Source organism: Podarcis bocagei (assembly GCF_964188305.1).
Source record: "Podarcis bocagei genome assembly, chromosome: 11".
Taxonomy (NCBI): domain Eukaryota; kingdom Metazoa; phylum Chordata; class Lepidosauria; order Squamata; family Lacertidae; genus Podarcis; species Podarcis bocagei.
Window position 1 is genome coordinate 65,261,930 of NC_138136.1, and position 12,921 is coordinate 65,274,850.

At 49.7% G+C, this 12,921-nt stretch overlaps 1 protein-coding gene across 10 annotated transcripts in view; it reads left to right on the forward strand.

The window, feature by feature from the left end:
- Positions 1–12,921, forward strand: part of UNC13B (unc-13 homolog B) — a 179,745-nt gene that overhangs the window by 102,149 nt on the left and 64,675 nt on the right. For 9 of the 10 annotated variants that reach the window (XM_081212557.1, XM_081212561.1, XM_081212563.1 and 6 more), the window contains 3 exons: positions 5,347–5,393; positions 9,378–9,456; positions 12,161–12,235. In XM_081212557.1, coding sequence (XP_081068683.1) covers positions 5,347–5,393; positions 9,378–9,456; positions 12,161–12,235 — 201 coding nt within the window. Of the gene's footprint in view, positions 1–2,799; positions 2,823–5,346; positions 5,394–9,377; positions 9,457–12,160; positions 12,236–12,921 lie in introns of all 10 variants that reach the window. The other variant, XM_081212565.1, reaches the window with a different exon arrangement.

Genomic DNA, 12,921 nt, shown 5'->3' on the forward strand with positions numbered 1-12,921 from the left:
GTGATTGGCTGCAATTCCCACTCTGGGCAGGTTGAAACCTCTTGCCATTTGATTTCTGTCGTTCTAAAACAGGGTTGTGGGGGATTTCCTCCTCTGCAGGACTAAAGGAAAGCAGCACAGCACTTTCAACACTTTAAATGATTTTCATAAATCATGGGTCGTAAAATTCTCTAGCAGAGTTATGGATAGTACAGAAGGTTTGAGGCTGTAATGAGCTCAGTATTACTGTGGAAATAGTGGTTTTTATGACGCAAGGATCCTGCCACAAAATGGTCCCAGGTAATGATAATTCTAGTAAATTAATATGCCCTAGCCATCCATCCTGTGGCCTAGAAAATTTATTCCAGGTCTTTATAAAATCAGCTTATTAGGGTTGGAGGCAGAGAAGTTGTTTCTGCTGAGGGCTGGCAAAAGTTTGGAGCATTTGCCATCTTCCTTCATAAGAAACCTTGATCTTACTCAGAATAGCTGGTTTCTAAGTAGAGGCAGTTTCTGACTGCAAACCACATTAGCCTTTTGTGTTCAGGTAACAATTAAGAACAACAATAGAAGCCCTTTGAAATAAATGGCTGACATTGTGGTGCCATTGGGGAGCTTGTGACAAACTATTCATTTTCCTAATTTCTTGTTCTTTTGATTTGACAACAAATATTTACCAAAATTGAAATGGGAACAGTTGCTAAAATCTGCCAGCAATTTAGTGCTAGGTTTTTCAAGTAATGCTTCAGTTCTCTTTAGAAAACAGATGGGAGAAGGATTCATTTCTCCTCCACCTGTTAAATCACTGCTCATGTGTGTTCCTTTTGTGCATGTTTTCATTAGGGAATGGGAGATTTAGAATTTAAAACAGGAGAGCGAGAGAGAGAGAGAGAGAGAGAGAGAGAGAGAGAGAGAGAGAGAATGGGGCAAAGGTGGGCCTGATGTTTCAGACTCCTAGGTCCCCAATTCTTTCTTTGCTCTTTTATGCCCAAGAAAAACTAGATGACGTTTACTAAGAAAATGCGCCTTGGTTGTAATGAAGAAGCTTGATTCAGAGCATAGCCTGCCAGGCATTTTCCTTGGGACAGTTTCAGATGAACTTCTGAGGTGATGGTTGGCTGTGTTTCTGGCATGGGTCTCTCTCTCTCTAGGCATAATCCTAACCCCCTCCCCAATTTTATTTCACTTTTTGAAAGCCAAGGATCATCTACTTTTTGGACAATAACTGCCACACTTGGGCTTTGGGTTTTTTTGCCAGCAGTCACCATTATGGATTAAAATTACTATCCATGCAACTTTCTTAAAAGTAAAAAGCCATATTCTACTGCATGATGCATGTACACTCAAGTTATTCTCAAATTAAACCAGATTGAACATGCCCCCCCCCCCCGGATTTGGGCTTCCTGGGGCCCTTTGATCTATATCAGGTTTTGGGGGAGGGAAGCTGAGCAGCTGAGAGAGACTGATATGGTGCTGTCCAAGGTCCTGAATCGAGGGCTTTGCCTACTGAGCTGCCAGTAACACTCATCCAGACTTCATTTTGCGCCACACTTTCCAGGCAAAGGTCCATGCTTTATACTCCATGTCCAAACAGTTTGTTTGTTTGTTTTGTCCTAGCGCCTCCCAGGTAAAAACCCACATTTTACTGCTGAATCGGAGCAAATAGCAATCTGCGGGGAACCCAATTGTGGTTTGCTTCATTCATTGGTAAAATGTGGGCTCTACCTGTGAAAGCAGCAGGGAAGAGAAAACGAAACTGCTCAGACATGGAGCTTTAAAGTGCAGACCTGGGCCCAGAAACGCAGCGCAAAAGGAAGTCTGCCTGAGCCTTAAGAGTGCGTCGTGTGGGGAGGGAGGGAGAGAGAGAAAGACCCCCCTGCCTGTGCCACTCATTGGCCTTTCATTGGACTGCCTGGTGTAACAAATGTTCCAAGCACCACTAATAACCTCCCTAACATTTTTTTATACACGAGGTGGGGTGTTTTGAATTGAAGGGTTTGCTAAAAAGCTGTATGTATATCCATTTCCCTGCTAGCTTGCTTGTCCTGAGGGACAGAACCTCAAAGCATTTTATTTTTTTAAAAAAATTGTTTAGCGAAAGCTTCAATAGCGTTTGATGGAATTGTTATTTAGACTTGATAAACCAGTGTGTGGTGTTTTATCCAACCTTCTTCGTTCATAGTATTAGCTTCTGGGACAGTGCTGCAGTTTTGTAACAGAAGCATTTTGCATTTCCCCTCCTTATGGAACAAAAAGTTGTCTGAATGTTGTGTCACCACAGCTTCCCTGGACCCTTTTGCCCCAGCCTCAAAGACATCCTCTCAGGGGGATGTGGGAGCCAGCCCACTCTCAGGATCCCTGGGGCTTTGTGGGTCATCATTCAGGAGAGGGGACATGACTTCTTAAGTGAGCCAAGATTTTTTTAGGTGCCTGGTACTGTTGTGGATTTCGAGGCAGATGTGACTATGCTATGCTAATTAAAAGGTTTACTTGTAATTAAGATTCTATGCCCACAATATATTGCTGATGCTAAGAAGAAAATGAAATATGAGTGTTTTATTGAAACTGCAACAGAAATTCATTTTAAAAACATAACCACCCCAACCTTCCAGCACCTTCAGTGTACAAAGTTGAGCCCATGTTTTTCAAGCTAAATGGACCTTTCCTACTAGGGATTTTGGGGGTGATACAGAAATTTTACATCTCTGCACTGCTTTGCTTCATTTTCCAAACTTGGTCAACAGCATAATTTTTCGGTGTTAACTGTGTGACTCTCCTTTCCTCTCCTTTGTGTTCCCCCCACCCCTTTCTCCTTTGCAGAAGGAAGTAGAGGAGAACTTCAGGTTATATACTGTTCATTCTAACCAGTGTGTCTCCTACTTTTGACACTCCAGTGTGTTATTTGTGCATGCCCTGTCGAATTGTCACTTGGCTGTTTGGCTGACCCTTGAAGTACCCCCCCCCCCGCCAAGTCTCTTGGCAAGTTCAGCATGCAACAGTCTTGGGAGGAATTCTTGATCTTGTGTATGAACTGAGAGGAGTCTGTTCAGTGCAGGTAGCTTTTATAAAGGAAGAAAACATTCCTACTTAACACCTTGTTGATGTTGCAAATTCATGTTTGCTGGGCGTACGCAGTTCTTCGCAGTCCCAGCAGAGGATAAATGTACTGTGTGCCTTGGGAAGGTTACCTGGTGTGTGTGTGTGTATCTGGGTCACAGAGACTCAACTTTTACCTCTTGGGCAGCAGTTCTTAAAATATAAATATTATTTTGTGTTTGTCACTTTGGCAGAAGACTTGCTACTAATTCTAAGGATTGGCAGAGCCATAATTCCTTCTGGTGCTTCTGGGCAAAATTGTTTTGTGTTTCTTGGAAACAGTGTGCAGAAATGGACAGAAATGGTCTTTAGGGGTCTGCAGGCTACGAGCAACAAGGGCTTTATCCTTGTGCTACCTTGAACTCAAAAGACTCATTGTCCATTTCTAGCCATTTTATTCAGAAGGGATGAAGCCCAAGAGCAACGTTCTGTAAAAAGCAAAGCAGGTTTCTAATTCAGGTTTGTCTACATGTTTCTTAGTGAGATCATGCATTTGACTTTTTGGTTTAAGATTTGATAGTCTCCATGCACAGTTTCCAGGGTGAGAAGGCCGTGCATCCAGAGGTCTTTGCTTATGTTTGTCTAAATAGTGCTTCCCCAAGTGGGCTTGCTTCATTTGACTGCCGATCTGGACTCCAAATACATGTTCTGTCGCTTTAATCTGACTGCATCCTTGCACAAAGCCAGCAGACTTAAGCCCAGGCACCTCAGAGGAGACCTGCAGCTGGATCAGACCCAAGGTCTGTCTGGGCCACCATCCTGTTCTTGCAGATGCCTACAGCTAGTTGAGAAGCACGACAGGAGTGAGCCAGCCCTTGTGCTGCCCTTCTCGTGTGTCACAGGAGTGAGTCAAAGTGGCCACGTCATCTCTGCTAGCGCTGGCGCCGTGCCTTCACATGAGTGGATTTCTTGAATGCCACATGATGGATCTATGACTTGCTCGGCGCAGGCAGCTTTCCTGTTGATTCCTCCACCTTTGCTCTTGTAGGAATTCCTCTGAGAGGAAGTCCTGGGCAGCCGCGGATTCCCAGGGAGGGGTCTGGGTGGAAATTGCCCTCCTCTGAGACAAGGTGCTGGCCGGAGAAAGTGTTGCTGGGGAAATGAAGCTCCCCTTCTCTCCTTTGCCCATGAACTCCTGAACTCCTCATTCAAAGGGCAGTTAGATTGCCTTCCTTGGTGCAGTTAGCAGAAACTTGGTAACTGGCTACTGAGGAGGCCAAGAACAAGGTAGCAGTTGACCAGAAGGGGCTCCTCCTTTCACCTTTCACTGTTTGTTTGCCTGCCTCTGTTCCACTGCTTGGCTGCTCTGGTTCCAACAGTGCTGTGGACCTTAGAATATCTGGTTTCCAATTGAAGTAGCCTGCCTCCTCTCGGTGCTCATTCTGGGACTCATCCTGGTGGCAGCTTCCTGCACAGACTGTGAGGCCGCTTGTGTCGCGAGCCTTGGAAGCCAGCCATGGAGGTGGCAGAGCCCTCTCTCTCGCCCTCTCTTCAGACTGGGGAATTTGAGCAGACATTCCCTCTCCTGGAAGTGGATGCCGCTGCCTGGATGAGCCTTTTGTTCCCTTGTGCTCTCTAGGCAAGGATGGCTGCTTTTCAGGAATTTGTCTAGCATGTATTTGTTCTTCCAGGAAACAGGCTGCTACTAAATGGTTGCTGCTGCTGCTGCTGCTGCAGCTCCTTGGTGGTGCAGGTGCCAGGAACAGCTGGCAGGCTCCTCTGGCACCTCACAGAAGCTCCCCCCCCCCCCGGCTGTTTCCTGGCTTAGGGATTGAAAAGCAGTGAGAGACCAGGCACTTTCCCCTGGTTTCAGAGGGGCCGAAGGGAAGGCAGATGCGTGACTCGATTCCAGTGTCCGTAGCCTTACGTCCGTTTGTTCTGTTTGTTTGCGTGCTCTCAATAAATAAGTATTTTGGAAATGTTCTCGGCAACATTGGGACTTCACAGATTCAAATCAAACTCGTAGGATCTGCTCTTGCCAAACTCTTGGTTTGCTTTTTTAAAAAGAAATGTTTGTGGGTTGATTCCCCCTCAAAAGCACATTGCACTGAACAGGCTCTTTTGGCCCTTCTCCTGTGTGCCTCCGTGTCAACACCACTGGGCAGCACAGCCTCCCTGCCGTCCTCTGAGGTGCTAATGAACATGAAGCGCTTTGTGTGCATTTTCGTGCATGAAACGTCCTCCCTGATTTTGAACTCTGCAGCTGGCTTGAACTTTGCTCAGCACAATTAATTCTTCTCTCTCTCTCTCTCTCTTAAAAAAAAATTTAAGGGTCCAGATGATGGCGATCCGTCCAAGTCACCGTGGTTCAAAGGAGGGTAAGTGGCCTTTGACAACTTCTGTTTTTATATTGTAAATTGCCCTGTGATCCTTGGACGAAGGGCAGTATAGTAATTTAATAAGTAATAATGGCACACAAGCCTCTCCGAGTCTCCATGTTAGTGCATGAGCTTCAATTACTCAGGGAGGGAGGCAGACACTAAATTAGATCATTTCAGGGGGTCTGCTCTGAGCAAAACCTAGCCCTACCCCAAACTCTTAACTCCACTGCACCCTCCCCACCTCTCTGGCTGGTTCTTCCCCCCCCCCCCCCGGTCTGGTCCTGCTCCCAGAGCTCCCTGCCACCAAGCCCCTCTCTGAGCCTCACGCCCCCTTGCTTGCAGCCCCTCAAAGCCGCAAACCCAGCCCAAGCCCACCATGTCCTACCAATGTAGCGGAGTCCCCTGAGCACTGCAGCAGGTCTGCAGGTTGCTCCCTGAGCCACGCAGCTGAATCCCCCCCCCACCCAAAAAAATCCTTGAGGTTCCCATCAGTATTGGTGGGAGCCTGGCCCCCTTTGCTTTTCTCAGGCTGCATAGAGGCCGTTCCTTTGAGAAGTACCCCAAGAGAGACCTGTGCACTGCGTGAGAAAGTCCTTTCTCATCTGCCCCCCTTTGGGCCAAGAGGACACCCTCTTCCTTGAGTCACTGCCTTACGGAAGACTCCTTTCCTCCCTGCGCAAGAGAGGGCTTCGCCCACTGCTCATAGGGATTATCGCTTCCGTGAAGGAAATGTGGCAAAATAAGGTCCCTGTCCACATGACCACTTGTCACGGTTGTGGCTGCATTGGGAAATGTGGGCAGGTGTGAATTGGCAGACCCTGTTTCTGCTTCCCTTGGAGTTGGAGGGCAGGCCAGGGCAGGGGCGGTGGGGAGCCCTACTTGTGCCTCATCCGGCTGCAGCCCCACCAGCTTTTCTCTTAAGGGGCTGGCCTGGAGCTTCTCGCCTGCCCTGCAAAGGACCTTCTGAGGGCAGCCGGTGAAGTTGGTGTGATCTCCCTCCTCCTCCTCCTCCTCCTCCTCCTGGGTGTCTCTGCACCTGCTCTTGCCGCCTTCCCCCATTAGGAACTGAAGGCTTGCCAGGAGAATGACGGGAAGGCACCATTTTACATGCTGTTTGATTTTAAATGTGTTCGTGTGTTTGATGAGAGCCATATGGCTTTGATCTGTAATATTTGAATTCTGCTCCCTCCGAGGGCTGGTGTGCTGTTGCAGCCGGCGGGACTGAGCAGGGGGGCACTGAAAGCTCCACCCCGAAACGTCTGCCTGAGACTGACTTGCCTCTCTCCCTGCATATAAATCAGGTTTCCAAACAATGAATTAGGCAAAACTAATCAAACATGAAATTAAACGAGGGGAGGCTTTAATTTCAATGAGCCTCTTTCCCGAGCTGGCGTCTCTCTTTCGTCTCCTCCTGCCACACCCGCAGATGTGCTGCGCTGCTTAGCAACTCCCCCTGTGCTGGGAGGTTTGTGGGCCATCAGCCCAGAGGTGGCAAGGGAACTGTTTTTGTTTCTTTGAGTCTGCGAAGCGCCTCCTCACATGAGCTGCTTGTGAAATGCACACACTCAGGGCGCTCAGCTGCCTTGGAAGAGGGGCAGATGTACCCCAGCATGCTTCACTCCAGCCATGCCAGCTGCAACTAGGGGGAAACACAAAAGCCCCCCACCCTCCCCTTGCTGAACGGAAGCATCAGCCAGCCCTGGGCAGTGGCTGGGGAGTTATCCTGGCCAAAAGTCTGCCTTGCAGGGGGCAGCGTCATTGAGGTCATGGAACGCCCTCCCACCAGATGTCAAAGAGAACAACAACTACCAGACTTTTAGAAGACATCTGAAGGCAGCCCTGTTTAGGGAAGCTTTTAATGTTTGATGTATTACGGTATTTTAATATTTTGTTGGAAGCCGCCCAGAGTGGCTGGAGAAGCCTAGCTAGTTGGGCAGGGTATAAATAATAAATTATTATTATTATTATATTATTATGGTGCCTTGGAGAAGAGGCTGCAGGGAGGGTGTCAGACAGAGAGTTGAAGCTGAGGCTCCATGCTTGCCTGAGCCGCCACCACCTCCTCCTGTCCTTGGCAAGAGACCAACCTTTTTTACTGGGGCCACTTGCACTAACTTGCTAGTGTGAACTTGCTCCCTAAGGCACCTTCTCTGGCTTTCTGCTTAACCTGTTGCCATCATAGATAACAGAAATGGAGCCTTTGGGGTGTGGACACATGATCCCAAAGGCCGCTAGCCTGGGCACTGCTCTCCTCCATTGTCCCTCTGCAGAACCCCCTAAGGCTAGGCCCCATGAGCTTTGCCATGGCCTCCTTCTCTACCCCCCCCCCTTCTGTAAAAACTCTTGAGCAAATGGAAGTGGATGCAAAGAGCAGGAGGGCAGGAGCAAGGCAGGGCAGCTGGAGAGGGAAAGAAAGGAGCCGGGGTCAGGGAGACTGGAGGACATCCAGCTTGAGGGGAGATGAGGAAGGAAACCTATGGGGGGGCTGGATTCAGGGGAAATGGGCTGTGCTGAGCGGGGGGCAGTATTGTGCCCTGAATCCTGTCTCCCTTCTGGGTGAAGGCTTCCTGGCTTGGGTCTGAGGTTCCTTTTCCTTGCTGCCATTGCAGCGATAATTAGCCGTGTGCTTGTTGCACACAAGCCAATTATCCCCATCCGCTCGTCTCTAACTTTGCCGCTCACGTTTTTCCAAGCGTCTGTGCGCATCAGCGTGACAAGGTATTATCAAAGCTGACAAGCGTTCTCCTGAGGGCAATAGACTTCCAGCACAGTGCAGATAACACACTCCCCGGAGTTATTCAATGTGAAATATATGTAACTTAGTACAGCAATATTTAAAGTTTCGCTGACAGCTTCACTCCGTGTTATTGTTCACCTGCCGCGCAACAGGGAGGCTGCAGAGATGGATTCCAGAGCAGGGAAATGGTTGCATTTTTCCTTTGCCTGCCAGAATTTCTGCCTGCCTCACTGCCAAAGGGTGGTGTGTGAAGGAATTGGGCCTTTTTAACGTGCTCCTAAGTGATCTGCCCGGGGTGGTGATGCCATGTATGGCTCAGGGAGGAAAGAAGGAAACGGGGCTGTGAGGAGTCCGAAAAGAATATGTCCAAACTAGGCAAATGCCATTAAAGTAGCACATGTGCTTCTATATACCGATTGGGCCACAAAATGTGAGCTCTGCCTATTCCCTGATGAGGTCCAAATCAGTTTGCCACCGGGGGAAAGGAGGCAGGCATTGGGCCTGTAGGGCAGCCAGACTCTTCTGCTCTCCTGCTGCTGCCCCGATGGACAGAGGGGATGGAAATGGTAGCTCAACAGCGTTTGGAGGCCCACAGGTTAGAATCAGATCATTTTGAAGCCCAAACCTGTCTAAGGCTCTCATCCCAAATCCACAGATAATCTTCTCTGGAATGGGAAGGGCTTCCTCCTCCTCGCTGGCTCTCCTGATGAGCAGATGCTTTTCTCTTTTAAAATGTAGATTACAGGAGTCTGAAGAGCTTTCCTGTTGTGGCTCTTTGGAGTTCAAAGAGTGTGCTGCCATGATGGCCTGATGAATTCTGACACCTTCCCCATTGCTGCTTGCCATGCCTCTTTGGAGGAAAGAAGAGAACAAAACCTGATTTAATTTGTACATGGGATGGATTTGAGCAAGGCGCCCTTGATTTCAGAACTGTCAGGGGCGCCTGTGCTGTGTAACCTGAACTGACGGGAATAATTCACAGATTTAAAGCCGCACAAAAGCCGCTCGGCATTCAGTCACGTCAAGGTTATTCCTTGTAGCGTGGAGCATTTCTTGCCTTGTTGAACTGATGTGTTTTTAGGTGTTGGTTTCTCCAGGCCAAGGCAAGATCCTGCATGGCCCGCGTGATTCTTAAGTCTGCAGGAGGCCTCACCCGGGTCCCTCAAGAGCATCTGGCTGACAGATTATAACTTGTGGCGTGCCATCACTGCTTGCCCTCATTCATTTCCCCCTTTGCTTTCTAGGCCAGCCGGGGGTCTCTATGGCATCGACAGCATGCCTGACCTGCGCAAGAAGAAGCCCACCCCACTTGTCAGTGACCTGGTGAGACTTCCTGCCCCCATCTCCCCTCCATGAATATAATGGAAGTGGTATTTACTGCTTTTCCTTCAAGTGCAGAAATGTTATAGGAACAAGACTCTTATGATGAGTTAGACCTGGATAATGTGGATTCCTGGCAAACTCTCCTTTGAAAAGCTGCAGCTTCTTGATGGAGCAAGTTTTCTCCAGAGGCCTCTGCGTGGCAGCCTCCTGCCCTCAGTCCAGCTAAGCTAAAAGTGAGGAAGGCAGGGAAGAGACAGATCTTTTCCCAAGCATTTCCTCTGTTTTGTAGACTCTGAAACAAATGTGTTAGTCATGTTTGCCTCGCTCTGCTGTGTGGATGTATTTTGCAGACTGACCCCTTTTCAAGTCTTGCTTGTTTTGCTTTATATGCCGCTTCCACCGTTCAGCATTTCTTTAGCCCTCCCAGGGTCTTGTGTGCCACATGCAACTTGGAAATGACATGGTCTCTTGCCCAGATGAGGGCTCTGTCTCTTCCACCCAATCTGACACTGATTTCTTGAAGAAAGGCCTCACTCATGACTGAAGGGCTGGCTTTCATGCCTTGCATTTGGCACGGTGGAGAGATTATCAGAGTCAGTAAATCAAGGCGATGTAAATCTTTGTTCAAAACACACCAGAAAACATCAGAGCGGGAGTCATGGGCAGTGGGTGAAGGCAGGGGCGGTGCTCTAAGAGGGGGGTACAAATTTGGAAAGAGAATTGGCTACATACAGCAGGTTTAAAACTAGGCATCAGGAAGAGCCTTGTTCTGAACAATGGCTCCTTTGGGTGTTTGCCTCATGTATTGGAAACTGGTGAAAAGGGGATGGCAAACAAGTTGTGGAGATTTCTTTATATAGAGGAATCGTGCCATTTAGTTGGCTACAGTGGCATAGTGTGGTGGGCAGGGTCACAGGGGCAGCTGGCCTGGGTGCAAAAGTCTTTAAGGTGCAAAATTTTGAAAGGAAGAAAAGAAAAAGTAGCAATAATAAATCAATCGTAGTCCCTCACACAGAAAATTCCCCAAAGTTCACAGGGTGGACTGAGGAGAGGATTTGGGCGACAGCTGGTTGCTAGGGCTTTAGAAAGATACCAATCCCCTGTCCTGTTCTCCGCCATGCTTGAGACTCACAGGGCACCGCTGCTGCCACTCAGGTAGGTCACCGAGCTATTGCCCCTTCGTTCCGCCCTATCAGTGGGCAGTGCCAAGGATACTTGCATTGCCCTGGGTTCTGGCAACTCACGCTATGCCACTGGTTGGTTATAAGGCTTCCATAGTTTTTCAGAGCTGCACAATTAAAAGCAAGAAAGGTTTCGATTAACATTTCTGAGACTTAACAACAGATTTCAGGAACACACTAGATGAGCACAGGAGTCCCCCCACTTCCTTATCAGTAGCACTGACCAAGGCCAATGTCACCAATTCCTCTAGACACTGAGATGGGAGTAGTACTTCCTAAACATTTCTGCAAAAGGAAAGGAAAGCCGTGAACTTAGTTTCTGCCCTGGCAGCAAGATCAGTCTTGCTTAATCCACACAGCGTAGAATAATAGCTAACTGGAGAATTGCATCTGTAACCTTGCAAAGAGGAAGCCTGGGCAATGCATTTGTAGCTTCAGGGATGGGGGGACTAATGGAATTAACCTGTTATGCTTCTCTTGTATGCTGACATTCTCTTCCTACAGGCCATGGTAAGTGGAGATCCAACCATACACTCCTTCCTACAACCACCTATTTAGTTGCATTTCCCTTTCTGGTGGCTGTCCCCCCCTTTTTTGTTTATTTCTGCAGCTTGCTCAGTGGAGATACCCTGCCACAATCCCCTTCCTTGCCCATCAGTGCCTTCAGGATCCCACACAGTCCTGCTGTGAAATGGCCCTAGTTCTGGGGGCTTGGGCCACCTTCAGAGTGAGCATCATCACCTTTCCTGAGGGGCTCCGTGGATGAGGCCCTGATCCGCCTCCTGGCCCCCCTGTGCACTTGGCAGTGGGAGCAGCCAGTGGGCAAGCTCATTTTAGTCAATGCTGAATATGGCATGCGGACGGATCCAGACATGCATGCCCACGTCTCCCTTTCTCAACCCTCCATGCGTGGTGCCTGCCCCTTCTGGTCCCGGTGGTCTCTCTTGCACGGAGGAGAATTGCTGGTTTCCCCCACCCACAGCCTGCGGGGAAGGTCCGAACTATATCCTGCAATGGAAGAGGCCAGCTTCCTTGAAGGCTGCCCTCAAAACGTTGGGCAAAAATCTATCTGTTGGGGATCCTTTGGGTACATCTTGCCTTTTTTCCCAAGTTAAGAGGCTGGATTCAGTAGGTCTGTTGGATCCCTTTATGTGATTCCCGCCCCCCTTGGACCTTCCTTCTGTGCCCTGCCTGTGACACGAGGAAGAGCTGACTAGCGACCCTTCGATGAGCAGCTAATTGGGGGGCCAAGTGGGTGACCTCCTTCTGGGCCCTTCTTCCTCTCAGGGGCAGAGGAGCTGGCTTTGGGGTGGGAATGGCAGAGCAGGCAAGGCTGCTGGAGCGCGGAAGCCTCTTCTCTCCTGTTGCACTCCTGTTAGTTTGGCTTCCTGCCCTCCCTTCAAGGAGCTCAGGGCGTCTGACTTGGGGGTCAGCAACATGCGCAGAGACCACCCTGAGCCGTGAACGATGCTCTTGAAAGAAGCACAAGGGTGCAGAGTAACTGAGGCTGCTTTCTTTCCCAGTCGCTGGTCCAGTCCCGGAAGGCCGGAATTACCTCAGCCATGGCCACCCGAACTTCTCTCAAGGACGAGGAGCTGGTAAGGGAGCCGGAGAGCTCGCCTCCGCCTTCTGGCAGGCCCCGGCCTGTGGTCCGAGTGCCCCTCACGCTCTCCGTGGAGCACAAAAGCCGGCTCAGAGCGAAGCTGGCGTGGAAAGTCCGCCCTTGTCGGCACAGGCGAGATCAAAATAGCATGAAAGGGGGAGACTTTCAAAGGCAGCCAAGAGAGCTGAACTTGCTCCCACAGAACAGCCAGTACAAGAACAATGGGGGGTGTGCCGGGGGGGGGGCGGTTAATTACCTACGTGGGACTGCTGAAAGGAAAAGCAGCAGCACCTGAGGAGACGGAAGAGAGCGGCTCTTGCGCTGCTGCTTCCATCAAGTCTCCTGCTCCTTGCCTGTCCCTTTGAAAGTGCTGCCCAGGGCCCAGCTCTTAGGGGCGATGGGGCAGGGGCCATGGAGGGCTCCCCACACGCTGCCACCGCGACACAATGCAGGCATTGCTGGCCTGGTCAGTTGCCGGGCCTTGTTGAAAGGAAGCTCACAGGAGAGGAGGGCTCTGCTTGCTCAGCCCACGTGGATCAGGCCCCACCACTCTGGCTTTGGTTACTAGGGGCAGCTAGCACTTTCGAGGAGCTCTTCTCCTGCAATAAAGTATTCCCCCCCCCCCGGCCTCTTTTGGTTTGGAAACGCTGGCCCTGAACACGTCCTGGCTGAGTTTGGCAA